The sequence below is a fragment of the Sprattus sprattus genome, assembly GCF_963457725.1.
Source record: "Sprattus sprattus genome assembly, chromosome: 6".
Lineage (NCBI taxonomy): Eukaryota > Metazoa > Chordata > Actinopteri > Clupeiformes > Clupeidae > Sprattus > Sprattus sprattus.
The window spans coordinates 19,155,150-19,171,774 of NC_137925.1; the positions used below are offsets into that span (position 1 = coordinate 19,155,150).

A 16,625-nucleotide genomic window follows, 5' to 3' on the forward strand; every position below is an offset into this window, starting at 1 on the left:
GCTTAAGGTTCCAAAAACAACTTTTTGGTCAAATGTGTACATTTTAAAAATGTCATATTACCATCTCTCACATACAATATGAGAAATCCCCCAAATTTTTCAACAGTTTTAAAGTGGTTTAGTATATTTTTATCTGTGTGACTTGATAACACCAGAAACTTTAAGATTATAACTCTTAAAACTTTATTTTAGATAAGAGTGACTTTATATAAGAGTTTAGCTCTTAAAGATCATAGATGTCATATACCCATATTGAAATGATGGGGGGGGGGGTTTGTTATTGGTGTTAGAAAGAATTTCAGGCATTGTTTTTGGTTGGTTGCAAACAAATTTGGCAAAGACATAAACTACACTGAAAAGGATTATCCTTTGTCTGGCTCACAGTAATTAGAAGCAACAAATGGGGGAGGGAAACGAGGGTTCAACACGGCGAGCTCATTAACGCGCTCCGGAGAGGTGGGTGGAGCCATGAATGATTCTTAGTGTTGTGGTCTCACTAATTTGTGTGTGTGTGTGTTTGTTGTTCTTGTTATGGTTCTTGTAATTGTATAAGTCTTGTAAGTATAAGATTATTTCAGCTGAAAGTTTTGGTGTTCCTGTCATTTAATGATCTTGTTGTTTTTGTTGTTGTTATCATATCTGTCTGACCTGGAATGTCCCCCCCCGCCTCACTACCTTCACCTCTCTGAGGTGACAGTCAGGCCACAAGGCTGCATTCATTAAGCCTTGGGAGGAGTTCAGCCTTTGCCTCTGGTAAGCTGCCTGCCAGGGCCTGGGCATCCTGCTGTGAGGCCACTTCCAGTGAGAGGCCTGGCGCGCACCACCACGGGGTGCACTGGAGCGTGCATTCTGTCGTCTTTGTCACGCCAGTCTACGAGAACTAGAAAGAGAGTGAATGCAGTTAGTCTCCTGCTTCGTTGTGTGTCGGTGTATGTCTGTGTGTTTTTGGACGTGCATGTGTTTTTCAGGTTCAAGTTGGATGACAAGCCTCTTGCTTTTTGCTGGCATGAGCAACATATCAGATACTCTTGGTAAGGACATTGGACGTAGATCCCTGGAAAATCACGCTACTATATATTATGAGCTCAAACTGTGCCGACTGCAGTGGATGAGCTCTGAAGAGGGAACTCTCTTGTTCGTGTGCCACACTGCTTTAGGAGCAGATGCCATGCCACTGCTAAGCTGCTTTTCAGTGCGTATAAGAAAGTGACGACGCTCAATCAAGTCACACAGAGTGTTAATGATTTACTTTTACAGTCTACCGGCTGTAAACGGCAGGGTGGTACCAGCCAAAGGTCCTCTTCTACCTATAGTCTCTCCTCATTCAACAGAAGGCATCTGTCCTGAATGGTATCGAGTGCACTGTCAGGTACGTCTCTCATATAACTTTCGTTTCCCAGGTAAAGAAAAACCGTGTGCCTCTTTTTTGGAGTTTGTCTGTCTTTATCTGTTTTTATCAGTATTTGAAAATGTTCATTACTGACTAAGGTTGTGTGTGTGATGGATATGAATATTGAAAACCTATCTGAGACTTAATCAGCTGTTAAGTACTGCATATAAAGGGTATATTTAAGCCTTTTATCATGATTCAGTTTAACAGGACTTCAAATGAATGTTTTTTTGAAATTCATAGTAGTATTAGTTGACATAGTTGACATCTCTTCTGAGAAAACTGTTGGATAAAGTTTACTAGTTTCTTAAATATAATGAAATAATGGTGTTAAATATGTGAAATGTAATACGATTAAGTGAAATAATTGAAAAATAATGTGTAAAACAGTCATGAGAACTTACTTTCTAAACCTTTATTATGCGTCCACAGTGCTAAACACTGAAATGGGGCAGGTGACGATCATTTTCTTTCTTGTCCTAGTGACTTTAACTGCCAAAGGTGAGTTGGGTTTCTTATCAATTTTTATTATACAGAGTTGCTGGAATGGGTTAGGCTGAAGAACATCAATTAAATCAATAAACTGCTTGATCAAGATGTTCAGGAAATTGAGATACTAATGTAAGTAGTCGGTTCCTGGTTAATTTGTTTGTTAGTTTGTTGTTATTGACTAGTTTGTTTCTCCAGCCCACAGCAATTTGATCCCAGAAATCACCACAGATGATCTCATTCGTGTTCGTGAGGACACCCCTGTAGGTGCGTATGTGTTTCTGAATCTGCTGCAGTCTCATTATGGCATTCTTTGTACTCAGTATACTTTATGTGGTTTGTATCGTGGTCTAAGTGTTTTCTCTGAACAGGTCAGCGTGCATTTATGATTAATGCAACGGATCCTGAAGGGGTAGCACTGAGATATAGTTTTAAATTTGCGTCAGCCTTTTTCCAGCCTGACCCGAATACAGGAGAGGTAACAGTCAAGTCTCCACTGGACAGAGAGGTTAGTTTATGTGCAACTACTTTTATATGGGAACCAAGTTTAAACTTTACAAAACCATCTATGGTCATTGATTTTATATTATGTCTTTTAATGCGGTTTTAAAACTCTTCTGCTTTTTAGGGGCAGGAAGTACACTCATTAACTCTAGTAGTCAGTGATGGTGTATACACAGATGTAAGTCTTCATTTAGCATCTTTTTGTATTCTTTTCCAGAGAGTATGAGGCTCTTTCTCCCCCTTTCTAATGCTTTTAATGTATTTTCAGGTGCAAAAGCAAGTTACTGTGGTATTAGAAGATGCCAATGATAACGCGCCTGCATTCCAGGGGATACCATATAATGCCAAAATTCCAGAGGTAAGTAATTACAAAAAAAATTGTGCATCCGTCTGTCTCTCATCAACTTGTCTCTCAACTCATGTCTATCTATCTATCTATCTACCTGTCTTTCTCTGTCCGTGTGTCTGTTTGTGAGGTTATTCATTTATCCATCATACCATCATACAGTTAATGTTGATCCCTGACGATTAGCACAGTAAAGGTGTTGGAATGATGCCACAATAGTGTGTTTTCTTTTTTGGTCTTAATCTGTTTGTAACCCCCCCCCCCCCCCCCCCCCCCCAAACAGAATGCACCCCTAGGGACCACTGTTCTAAGCGTGTCCGCAAAAGATCCTGATTCAGGAACTTCTGGATATGTGGGCTATTATATGTCTGGGGTAAGCAATATTTATGAAAGATGATGTATGACCTAATTGCAATCACTTTGATTGTATCAAATAAAAGTCACAGAAAATGACAACTGTGACTAATCCCAAAGGTCACACCAGCTGATGGAGGAAGTCTCTTTCAAATCGGGGAAAGAAATGGGAGTATCACACTCGTGGGAAAACTGAGCTTCACAGAGAAAAGCACTTTCTATCAGTTAACTGTCACCGCAAAGGTAAATGTGAAGATGTTACTCCACCCTGTCCATTCATTTTCAGTTTTCTGATGTCTTACTAGAATGATTCATGCATTCAAAATGTACTGTAAAATGATTCTATTGCATATAGTGTGAATATATTTAAAACATGTTAAATACCTTCTTGGCCACCAATGCCTTAACATGTGAATGTGGCTTGATAGATTCATATATGGTTCACACATGCTCAAAATATACACATGTTTTAATGCACATGACTAGGAAAGAATCAGGTATGCCTAGTCTACAGCATTTCTAGGAAAAGAGATGCAGTCATGCCTATTTGCTTTAAATGATTTTTTTCTTTCAAGGATGGTGGTGGGACACTTGAAGGACAGCATGTTATTCAGTCAAGCTCAGTCTTCATCTTTGTTAATGTGGAGGATGTCTCAGATATAGACCCTGTGTTCTTGAATCTCCCCAGCACTGCCACTGTGGTGGAAGATAGTCCTGTGGTGAGTGACTGAATGTTGTGTGTATTCAGTGAAAATTATGATGATGATAAATGTCCTAACTAATACCCTCCTGTTTGGCAAAACAATCCCTTTTAAACAAAAAACAGTAATGACAAAGTTTTATTTTAAAAAGATCTGCTTGAAAAAGATGTCGTCTCTGCCCCTCTTGCCAACCAGGGTACACCGGTCTTTAAAGTACGAGCCAGAGACCCGGACACAGGCATCAACTCACCGATAAAGTTCAGCATTACAAGTGAGAGAATTATCACTCAATTATTGCATTGTCATGAAGGCCCTGTACATTTTGTTTTGTTAAAGGAAGAGCTGTTGTATTACTGCATAGCTGGGCTGGGCAAAATTACCTAAAATATATTTTATGATTTACTTTTATGATCTTATTTACAGATTTACCTTGGTGAGAATAAGTCCAATAGAAGATATCTTGTATTGGCAGGTTTCAAAATACCACTTTGATATATTTGGGAAAATAAGTGGCAGGCAAATATCCTAATCTGTTTGAAGGACATCACTACTCAAAATCATTATTCATTTTTGTAATGTAATCACAACCTGACATGCACAATTTGTCATGTTAAATACGTTTTGAACAGTATGCGATCAGAAATGACGGTATCTGTACATTTTCCAATAACTGCCCAGCCCTAGTAAGTGGGTGCCCACTACAGTAGGATGCTCCCCTACGTTTTCCTCAGTCATTCCCTCCTCTCTCAGACGCATCTGCAACTGGCCTGTTCCAAATCAATATGAATAGTGGGGTCATATCTGTCCAATCAACATTGGATCGGGAGCAGCATTTGGAATCAGATGGAGTCATCACTCTAGAAATAAAGGTGCCTGCCACAGCTTTTCTCCTGTCTTTGGCGATGAGGATTTTTCCATTCACTAACATGCATGCGATTAACTGAAAACTCTTCCCTAGGCAGAGGAGTCCGTACAGAATGTGAACGGTGTCAATGCATTTGCAACCAGTGAAATTCAGATCACCATCGGGGACAAAAACGATAATCCACCAGAGTTTTACGATTGCACTGAGGCCTGTGTTAATCAGAACACGTTCAGTGGGAATATAGATGAGCATTCAGCTGTTGGACTCTCTGTGCTCGGCCTGAGCATGAAGGTGATAGATGCGGATAAGGTTAGAATTCTGTTTTATTCTGAATTCTGCTTTATTCTGAATTCTGCAGGTGTAGCTGCAGCCACGAGTGCCACAAAAACTCAAAACTCATATAAACCATTATTGGTTCCCTTAGTTTTTTTTCTTACTTTATTATGAATACTGAAGTTTGTTATGCTTTATATATATATCATATCATATACAGTATATCGTGGTACTATTTGTTCAATTTGATGTTTGTCAGGGTGAAAACAGCGAATTCAGCCTGAGTATTGAGGGCCCAGGCAAGGATGCCTTCTCTGTCTCCCCAAGCCGTGCCGTGTCAAATACTATAGTGCAAATACTGATGAAGACCCCTGCAGACGTGGACTACGAGAAGGGTACCACCATGACAGTGAAGGTAAGGGTTCCTGGCACACAGGGAAGACACCCGACTGCCCAGCTCAACCAGCTAAGACGGACTTGGATTTCCTCTGGACAGAATTATCCTGGCTTAACAGAAATGGGCTTTGAGACAAGCAGCCGGGAATGAGATCAATTACATACAAAGTGATTACCGTCAGGAAGGGAAATTTATTGACTCAATACAGTGTTCAAGAAGTTACAGTAGTAACAGGAGGGCCAAAGTTCAATCCAAGGATTGCAGAAACTGATCAGAGGACAATCGCACCGGCAAACTTTACACAGAACATGATCAAGGTCAAAAATGTCAACAGTCACGGTCAAAAGGGCTTAGTTCTTACACAGTTCAGAGTGGTGCGGGTCACAGAAGAACGGCACTGTAGTGTCAACTCACACACGACACAAGGAACACAAAGTACCTATCTGATTGAAATCACCCGGAAGTATGTAAGCGGCAGCCATAAAAAGAGCTGTTCACATTTTCTAAATGCTAAGGAGAGGTGCCTCAATGCAGCCTAGGTTATTAAGCATAGGGTATTTTGCATAGGGTACACTGGTCCATCCTTTACAAAAAGAACAGGAGGTTACGCCGTCCCACAACTCCTTGCGGTATCAACTCCAACTGATCAACATGATCTACATCAATAGCATCCACCTTCATATAATACGTAGGCCAGTATAAGTGCAGTCGGATTCTCTAAACATTACAGTTGTCTTTTCCTAAGTTCTTATGAATTCTTCTCCACATCTTTCTTTGACCTCATGGCGTTTTCCATCAAGTGGTTAGGAAAAGACTATAGGACGTACTATTCAACTAGAGTCTTTAAAAAGCCCACGACTCTGAGGGGAGGCTGAATGAGGGAACGAACGTGAACAAGCACAAACTAACTCCATCCCCTATGATTCAATGCATTCAACATGTTTTCTTTGCTTTCTCCCTCTCTCTCTCTCTTACTCACTCACTCACTCACTCTCTCTCTCTTTCTCTCTTTCTCTCTCTCAGTTGATTGCTGTGGACTCCAAAAAAGAGGAGTTCAAATCTACCGCCACTGTCACCATTTCCATCAATGACATCAATGACAACAGTCCCAAATTCAAACAGGAGACCTTCGACTTAGAAATCAACGAGCACAGTCCAAATGGAACAGAGATAGCAACCATCACAGTAGGTCTAATACACTGTGGACAATTTCCATATATTGTGTTTTTAAAAAGACCACATGAAGGAGTACTCCCCCCCCCCCCCCCCCCCCCCAAACACACACACACAAACACAGGTATTTGGGGGGAAATCCAAAACTGAACATCTGCCAGGTCACAGAATAATTGATTTTGTCTAATGTCTATTGCAATGTTTCCTTCATGCTACTCTAGCTTATAGTCTATGAAATAAATGCATCCTATACTAAAGAGTGATTGTTTGTTTGACAGGCCACTGATCCAGATACAGAAGATGTCGGAAACATTGTCTACAAACTGCTTCCAGAGAGCATGTATGTTCTGTGTTTTTTATGGTATACTGCAGACGTTTTGTAATGACAACTAAATGTTATCAAACTCATTGAACAATTATTGCAAATTTAAATTTGTTATCAACATATATGACAAATAAGCCCCCAAAACAATTCTTCTGTCATTCCTAAGATGTACTGACATAACATACCATAAGTATGTTTTTTTCGGTTGGATCCTCTGTACTTTGGGAAATGTTGTCTAAATTCCCTTTTCTTTTTTGGTCAGGTTGGAGTTCTTCAATGTCGACCCAGGCACTGGAAGAATCACAGTTGAAAACGGTGACCTTCTGGACAGAGAGGGTCGCAGTTTTTACTCTGCCAATCTGCAGGCAAAAGACAAGGCCAACAACACTGGCACTGCCATCCTGGAGATCACACTCCTGGACATAAATGACAACGCACCAAAAATGATCAGAGAGTCGTACATTGCTTTTGTCAACGAGGGTCCTGGTGTTAACTTTGAACTTCAAATCCAGGTGAGTGATGCTTGACTCAACAACCTGGGGCCTGCCCTCTGAATAAAAGCTAAAGAAGTGGTGGGATTAAATATAATGTAGGAATAAGGACAAGGGGTTTTCACTGTTTGAAGAGTTAAATCTGTTGTTGCTTGCTAGCTTTGTGTTATATTACCTAGACCATAAGCGTGTGTTACTTTCTACAAATGTTGTGTTATCAAGTACTCCATACTCAACCAGGGTCCTGAGTAACCCTTTACTTCAGTGTATGCATGATGAAAGGTGTTCTGAATCTGTTTTTAAAGTTTAATTAATTAAAGACTTTATAGACTAGACATATACTTTTTTAAACTGAAATAGTTGAGAGTCAACTGACATTTGTATGCAGAAACAATATTGTACTATTGCATGAGATGTGGTTTATTTGGTATTCAAAAGTTTGTGGAGGATGATGATGATCTTGATCTCATTCCTTTGACAGGCTATTGATGATGATCAACCCGGCACAGACAACAGCAAGATCGAGTATCAAATTGTCGAAAGTGAATTCAGTAGCAATTTCTCAATTGACAAGGATACTGGTAATTTAAAAATGACAGACGCCCTGGACAGGGAGGCTCTGGACCCGGCATTAAAAGGAGTGATTGAGCTGAATGTGACTGCTTATGACAAAGGAATACCACCCCTTGGAACCTCGGTCATAGTGGAAATCAATGTTGGGGTAATAATAGGATTATTTGTCTGTTTACCTTATTTGTAAGTAATATTTTATTAGTTTGTTTACCTTTCCCAGTATGAGCCAGTTCTATCCCTATTTCAGTAGCTATTTAAGGTATCTCTATCTACTGACAATAGTTAGATGGAGTCTTGTCTTGTTATACAGTATATGTATCGCAGATGTAAACTTTAGAAGTAAACGTAACACGTCCTTCTCTTATTTCATTTCAGGACATCAATGACAACAGCCCCCTCTTCCAGAAAAATGAGTATAACTTTGAAGTGAAAGAAAGTGAGCAAGGTAGGTCCTCCAGATTACTTTGTAGACCTAACTGCACTACACCTTAGGAGAGGTCATGTCTTTGTTTTCACTGACTCGTTGATTTCATTGGATAACATATTGTCACTTTGTTGACCCCCCCGTCCCCCCAATAGGTGCTTTCATCAACTCTGTGTTCGCCGAAGACAAGGACCAGACCGAAATGTACAACCGGATCTCGTTCAGCATCACCGGAGGCAGTTCTGGGACCTTCTCGGTCCGTAGCGTCCCAGTGCCAAACAATTCAGGCTACTGGGGGAACATCAGCGTGGACCAGGACATCGAGCTGGATTATGAAACCCGCAAGAGTTACACCTTCAAAGTGCTGGCTCTGGACTTGGACAGGAATGAAGACTCAGCCACTGTGAATTTGAAAGTTTTGGATGTAAATGACGAGACGCCCAGCTTAAAAACGGGCATAGTAATAGGAATGAAAGAGAACACCACCGTAGACGGAGGTGTTATTGGAAAGATTGTGGGTGACGATAAAGACACCATGCACCTGCTTGAATATGAACTTCTCCGCACCGAATGTCCATGCAATGAGTCTGGAGTTTGCCAGGAGGAGTGGTTCCTTGTGGAGCCTTCAGGGAATGTGACGATCAACCCAGAGTATGTGGTTGACTATGAAAGTTGCCACGAGGTGATCCTGCACGTGCAAGTGACTGACACTTTAACAGAGCTTGGAAAGAATAGCAGTGAGGGTAGGAGACATTTTCATTATTTATTATATTTACTTTTTTGTCTCATTATTAATTCTACGTTAAAGTCATTGGCTTGATACACAGGGAGTATGCAAGAGGCTGAATAAAAATTGACATTTTGGAATATGTGCTTAACAAATGTTGACTAATGAATTAACCGGTTAATGTCCTATGGATTCTTTTGGTCTCAATTTAATTTATTTATATTTCTAAGAAGATGAGATCTAAAATAAATGCTGCATTTTCAGGGACAATTACTGTCCGAATCGAAGATATAAATGACAACGCCCCAGAGTTCATCCAGACACAACCCAACTTTGGTAACACATCAACTTCTTCTCCTCCTCATTCTTATACAGCCTGTTTTCTAGTAAGATAAGAATAGGTCATTGATAAGAACCTTGTGTTTTTCCATAGTTGTTGTTGCCGAAAGCACAGACAAAGATACATCTGTGGCCAGCGTGTCTGTGAGTTCACATAAACTCATCACTGTTGCCGTGGTTATTGCCTTCTCTAATGATGCATGCCGTGATGTTTTTTTGGAATCCCTGAATTGCCATTTTCTATATTTTGCGTCTAAAGGCAACAGACCGGGACTCAGGGGAGAACGCCATCATAACGTTTGAAGTGCTGGCAGTGAGGTTCGTCAACAACAATAACCAGACTGAGGACCTCAACAAAATCTTCAGGGTGGACCAGCCACCAACACCTTCAGACAACACTGGAATAATACGGTAACAAAAATGACGGTACCTCTAGTAAATCCTTCTAAAAAGTATTTGACATGTGAACCATTCATCAGCTTTTAGATGTGGAATTTCAAGGTAGACCTCTTATCTATTAAATGTGCCTTACTGTTATGAAGTGAACCTTGAAAAAGGAGCTGATGCTGTTAAGGCCAAACAGCCAAAGAAACATCCCAAACATTTGTTTAAAATGTCTTCTGCTGACCCCAAAAACTCTATTCTTTTCCTTTGCTATAAATAGCTAAAACTTAGATTTAAATCCATGTTGTCCATCCCATTCCACAGATCCCTCCAGAGTCTGGACGCCAGCAAGAAGGGGAGATATGTGATCACGGTTGAGGTGAAGGACAAAGGAGGACTGAGTTCAACTTCAGAAGTTGTGGTAACTATCCCTCTCCTTGTCACACCTAAGAACCAGACCATCCATCATGTACCATACATCAATATAACACACCATCCATCTGATCAAGCACGGTAATCAATGTTACACACCACACATCAATGTAACACACCATGCATCAATGTTACACACCATGCATCAATGTTACACACCATGCATCAATGTTACACACCAAACATCAATGTAACACACCATGCATTAATGTAACACACCGTGCATAAATGTAACACAGGACATACGGAACAGGAGTTCTGCTGTAATTCACTGCTGTTTGTGTTTGTGGTAGATCTTCACCGTCGACGAGACCTTCAAAGTGTCCCTGGAGTTCCGATCTACTGCAGAAGATTTTGCTAATAACCAGGCAAATATCAAATGGTAGGAAAATGTTTGACTTTTGCCACCTCTGGGGTGAAAAAAACACACATTTGTACATATTTCTACACGTTTCTACATATTTTCCCATGTGTCTGCCCGTTAAGAAATGTGTGTTTTTTGTCTCCTTTCAAAACCTGGTGTTGTTATTTGTTGTTATGCATTTTAGTGTGCAAAAACTGTTGATACAACATCAGCTGTGGTGCCCTGATTAAGGTGTTAATTCTGTTGAATTTAAGGGCACTTGAGGCGGCCACTGGAACAACAGTTCATATTGTCAAGGTCTCTGGACAAACAGAACAGAGGTACGATTCAGTATGGCTCGATATTCAACAGTCTCACTGTCTGTGCCTTTGTATTTGCATGTGAATTAAATCTAAAGAATTCTTCCACTGTAAAAATGATTTGGCTACAGAAATTAAAACTATCATGTGGCTGTGTAGACCATTATATAGACCAGACAATCATTCTATTATCAAAGAGAAATACATACAGTAAGTGGTCATTTATTGGTCATTTTGGAAAACACTACCTAGGCATTGTCATGGTAAATATTCACCACTAGGTGGCAAAAACACTGTGACATATTATTGGACTTGGAAAAAGTGTCAAGCAAGACCTCAACATGACGTCGTTATGTGTTTGTCCTTCTGTGTTTGTACCTAAGAATCACTCACCAATAATTGGTTTCTAAATATGTATCTGACATATTTAATCTAAATCCTAAACGGTTCATCAGTATTTTTAATCAGCTGTCAGTCATTCATCAGTGTTTTCTCTCTTGTCTTACATGTCAGGGTTGCTGCCTTAACTGTTGTGGAGGCTTATTTCATCTTTCCTAATGGCACTGCCCTGCAACATGACACCGTTTTAAATATGGTGAATGGCAACGGAAACACAGAGTACCGGGACATTCTATTAGGGCAGGGGCTCTCAGGAGTGGTGAGTCTGAGAAAAAGAACCTCTCACCTCTCATCGAGACATTTAGACAATCAAAGCCAGTCAATCCGATGATCTTAGCTTGTAGTTTACCTACAAACGTACCCCAACTAGACCAAAAAGAGAGACTGCTGAAACACATCTCACATTTAGTGTAGTATTTAATATAATTTTTACGACATACTTTTCAATACAAATGTAGGCTTCTCACTGAACATTTTCCCAACCTGTAGTATGGGCCATAGGTATAGTAAAGCACTTTGAGACAATGTAAATTGTTAAGCACACTACAAATACATAGACTTAAACTGACTCTGTGATCCTGTGACTTCTCCCTGGTCTTCCTGTCCAGAATGCTGGCTCTGAGGACAATCAAGGAAAAGACAACACGGAGATGTTCCTCTTGCTGGGAGTGGTGGGAGGCCTGGTGATCGTGCTGGTTGTCACGTCGACTTTACTGGTGTTCATGAGGCGGAAGTAAGTCTTGAATTCACTATGGCACAGACAGTGTGTGAGTGTGAGTGTGAGTGTGTGCGCGAGTGAGTGTGAGTGTGAGTGTGAGTGTGAGTGTGAGTGTGAGTGTGAGTGTGAGTGTGAGTGTGAGTGTGAGTGCGAGTGTGAGTGTGAGTGTGAGTGTGAGTGCGTGTGATGTATGAGGGTATAAGTGTAAGTATAAGAATGTTTGTACCTGTGTTGTGTTTTATTGCCATGAAATGATGATGTCAGCAAAAGCACCAACACACCCTCTACTAATGACCCAGGTTGGTTTATCTCAGTCCGGCTGGGCAGTATCTGAGTGTGGCCTGAGTCTTTATGGTTCTGTATTATGCATGGCACAGAGGTTGTATTTTCCAAGCACAGATAACACGCCTTGTGTGGGAAAAACTTTTTCATCGCTATGGCAACATGGAGGTGTAACAGCTTAGTGTGGATTTGCACTTGGTCACGGAGAAAGTGCGAAAGTGAGTAAGAGAGAGAGAGAGAGAGAGAGAGAAAGAGAGTGAGACAGAGTGAGACAGAGAGAAAGAGAGTGAGACAGAGAGAGGGAGAGAGAGAGACAGAGAGAGGGAGATAGAGTGAGACAGAGAGAGAGAGAAATAGAGAGAGACAGAGAGAGAAAGAGAGAGAAAGACGGATAGAGGAGAGTACTTTCATACAGTGCCTCTCTGCCATTAGGATGTGCTGTCCATGTTGGTGTTGGGTCCAAGGTCTCAAGAGCAGAGCGGAGGAGAGCGTAGTGGAGGCCTCCTGGCCTTGTCCCTGTCTAAATCCCCTTGTGTTTAAATGTAGCCTGTGTGAGCATGCCAGCAGGCTTATGCCGCCCTGCTACAGGGGTGATCTCTTTAGCTCCGGGCACGTAGCCAGCGCGGGAGGTCAATTACACATACCACTCAATCTCCATCAGATAGGAGTTTAAGGACTTGACCTGTGAACGCAAGTACTAGTGACTGCAGCGCCTAGACAAAAACAAAGCAAAGAGGAATTAAGTGTGTGTGAGAGAGAGAAAGAGAGGGAGAGAGAGAGTGTGTTTGTTTTAGTACATGGTAATGTATGGTTTATTTATCACCTTTATCACACAGAAGTGTGTGAGAAAGATTCTCACATGTAAGCTGGTTTGTGGTGATCTTTCAGCTATCAGAGGAAGCTCAAAGCAGCCAAGGCCATGAACTCTGCAACGATGTCCATATCGGAAAACCAGAAATCTGGCCCAGTTGTTCCTGGCACCAACAAGTATACAATGGAAGGGTGAGTCATGGTAATTCACTATCATAAGATGATGATAACAGGAATTCTTTGACGTTGTTACAAATTAGGGCCTTAAGTCTTAAATGGCCACGTAGCACACAACACAGTCAGAACATGTCACAAGTCAGTCACATCTCAACGGTGACGGATAAAGCCAGTGCTACATTGGTGTTTAAGAGTCTCGGCCCAAAAGATCTTCGATAGTTCTGATGTGAGTGATTGACAGGTCATGGGGTGTTTTTATTCTGCAGGGCGAACCCGGTGCTCAACCTCAACATTGAAGCGGCCACAGATCTGGGCTTCGACGAGGAGGACTCCAACACTGACAGATCCAGGTTGTGCATGGCAGGGGCTGAAGCCAATGCGCATTAATCCTTTAAATAGATGTGGCACGGCTTTTCTATTTGTATGAGATGCTTCTGCGACGTGACCGAGATCACACAGTGTGTCAACCTTCTCTGAAAAAAAAGCAATAAGGAAAGCAATCTGGCCACAATTAAACCAAGCGCTCACAAAGTCCAGTCACTGTCAGTAAGGAAGGAAAGGAGCTTGATATGGATCTTACCAGAGATCTGACAGCAAATGAGGAAGAAAGTCTGATACTTGGAAAAGATTCCTGTATTTTAAAACTAGTTATCGCTGCTGCCCTGAACAATCTTGTCCTGTCTTGTCTTGGAAGTTTGCAGGTACCAAGTTTTTTAACAAAACTCTCTGATAAAAATGCAGACGACGTTGTTTAATGTTGGTATTTGTGGTTTTCAAAGGCAAGACAGGAAAACACAGATTGCAATCACAGTGTTCCCTAATTAACACAGAGAACAGCAGGGCCTCATAGTCTATGCAAAACATGTTTGACTGTGCAAACTTCCCTGATAAGCCATTCTATCTCCCTTATCTATCCCATAATCCCTCAGTAGCCTCCCTGTGCTGTGGCTTTCAGAATCGCACAATGTATACACAGATGCATAGTATATTTATATTTTCAATATTAATTTCTATTTAGCTAATCGACTAAACCTCATCTGATTTTCTTTCAAGCCATCAAATCAATTGTCTATACTGGTAATTTTTCTTAAGTATCTTATATATCTACCTTATTACATTAAGATGTTGTTACTTTGTGAGATTCTGATCTTCTGTGGTGTTCTGTTTGGTTTTTAGCCTTAATTCCCTGGACTACAACATTGACATGAACATGAGTGAGAAAGACACTATGCCAATGATGGTAAAGAGTTTAAGTTTAGAAAAGTCCAATCAACTGTGTGATATAATTCCATGTATTAAACATAATATAATGAATGAGAAATCATTATCAGGTATTACCTAAAAATGATATTGTGTTTCTTTCTCATGTCTGTCTTATTGTCATATTGGTGCGTATGTTTATTTATGCTTACATATTTGATGTGTGTGCCTGCCCACATTACCTATGCATCTCTGTGTCTATGTGTTTGCGTGTGTGTGTGTGTGTGTGTGTGCACGCACCTGTGTCTGTGTGTTTGTTTATTTGTTAATGTGCGGTGTGTATGTGTGTGCTTGCGCACCTATGTCTGTGTGTGTTTGTTTATTTGTTTATGTTCGTGTGTGTATGTGTGCGTGCGCGTGTGTGTTTGTTTGTTTGTATATATCCTCCTTTAGGTAATCGAGGAGGAAGATGAAGAGAACGGCCAAAGCTATTACGAGCCGCTGGGAGCTGCGCTCGCTCAAAGAGGCAAGAGGAAGGGTGGAGATGAAGACCCGCCGTCCCTGACCTTCGACAACCCCGCTCTCAGCACCACAGACCTGTGAAGCTCTGACTGACTGACACCACACGGGCACACATGCCAACTTCAACTCATACCACCTGGAGTGCCCGCCAAGCCCTTTCAAAACAAAACAAAACAAAACACAGAAACCAACCAGATTTTTGATTTGAGGCATACTTTTTAATCGAAGCAATTGGCCCATTTGAAGTCCAAAAGTCAGGGCAGTGGCTGAAAGTTAAGATCCAACCATAGTGCCCTCATGTAATAGCGTGCAGCTTACGCAACTACTGCTTTTAGAAGAACCTTTTGCACATTGAGGAAAAAACACAGCCATGCCAAGATGGATCCCGTCATAACTCCATTATAAAAATGTCCTATTGCCAACAGTGCACTTTCCCAGAAGTATTCAGTGCATTATGAGATTATCCAGTGTACTTTAAAATGAATTGCTAGGTTGCAGAAAAACATGAAACAAGCACAGGTAAATAAAGCCATTTTTATGGCACATGTAAATCATTTTTTTTTTCTAAGATGTACTGTAATTTAAAACAAGCTTTGTATATGATTTTTGTACAAATTGTGGGTCATGTTTAAACTAAAAGATATAACAAATCTTGAGGCTTTCCCTGACAATCATCTTTAAAGGAATGTGAAAATTATGGAACTCGTTTTGAAATACAGATATACAGCAAACAAAACAAAAAAGTTTTACAACTAAGGTTTGATTAATTCTCAGTGCCACAGCAGTTTGGTCAAATCATGTCACGTGAATTGTGACTTGACTGTGTGCAAGTGAACTGTTAAGTTGAACCTATTCAGTTTCCACTTGTCCGTTATGAATGCGAATTATATGCATCTAACAGATTGAATGCGTGTCATTGTGTGCAAGTGAAATCATGGTCTCATTTTTCTCTGTACAATAAGAAACAAATGTACACAAATGTGTCAATACATGATATTTGTCCAATAAACTGCTTTTCATAATTTTCCTATACTCTTTTCTCTCTGAAATGTAATCATATACACAAATACATTGCATCAAATGTAACATCTGCGGCATCACAAAATATCAACATATACGATGAAGCAAACTACTGCTGGGCTGGATGCAATAACATCGGAGCTCCACTTGGCTTTAGATGTGTGAGCCCTTTCAATATGGGCACTTCAAACCTAAAAGCAAAGCACATCGACACAAATCCTCACTTGAATTCTGTAAAATGTCATGGTGCTCAGGGAAACAAAATAGCCTTGATATCAAAGCTGATGACTAGCATTTGAACTCCTCTGTGCTGGTGGTGGGCTACTGGGCGGCTGAGTACGCTGTGTGCACAGTATACCATGTGATGATGTCCAAAAGAACAGGATTCTCTTTCTTTCAGACTGAAGCAGGTATGGACCTTACTTGATTCACATTGAGCTAACAACATGAGCAAGATATTTCTATTGTAAGTTTTGAGAACGTCCTGTTTTCCACACGTATGAAATAGGACATTCTTTGCTCTTGGGTTGCTCATTGATTTGATTGGTTTCGTCTCTGTCTCTCAGTTTCAAATCTAATCCAAAGACAAAAAATATGAAGCAATGTGAAATTCTAGCTTCTTTTGAAATGACAGACATGTTATTCTG

The 16,625-nt window shown here is 40.6% G+C and overlaps 1 protein-coding gene across 1 annotated transcript; it reads left to right on the forward strand.

The window, feature by feature from the left end:
- Positions 1-1,006: 1,006 nt before the first annotated feature.
- Positions 1,007-15,679, forward strand: cdhr2 (cadherin related family member 2; the record flags this gene model as incomplete). Its single annotated transcript, XM_080840077.1, has 32 exons — positions 1,007-1,031; positions 1,823-1,891; positions 2,078-2,146; positions 2,251-2,387; positions 2,508-2,561; positions 2,652-2,741; positions 3,013-3,102; positions 3,204-3,326; positions 3,659-3,802; positions 3,980-4,055; positions 4,535-4,653; positions 4,743-4,958; positions 5,182-5,337; positions 6,343-6,504; positions 6,771-6,832; positions 7,080-7,329; positions 7,790-8,029; positions 8,257-8,326; positions 8,461-9,048; positions 9,297-9,368; positions 9,466-9,515; positions 9,631-9,782; positions 10,080-10,176; positions 10,481-10,569; positions 10,806-10,871; positions 11,364-11,508; positions 11,858-11,982; positions 13,138-13,251; positions 13,503-13,586; positions 14,290-14,313; positions 14,413-14,476; positions 14,890-15,679. The coding sequence occupies 32 exons, from the start codon at positions 1,007-1,009 to the stop codon at positions 15,037-15,039; spliced, it is 3,972 nt and encodes a 1,323-aa protein (XP_080696203.1). The 3' UTR covers positions 15,040-15,679.
- Between the last annotated feature and the right edge of the window lie 946 nt (positions 15,680-16,625).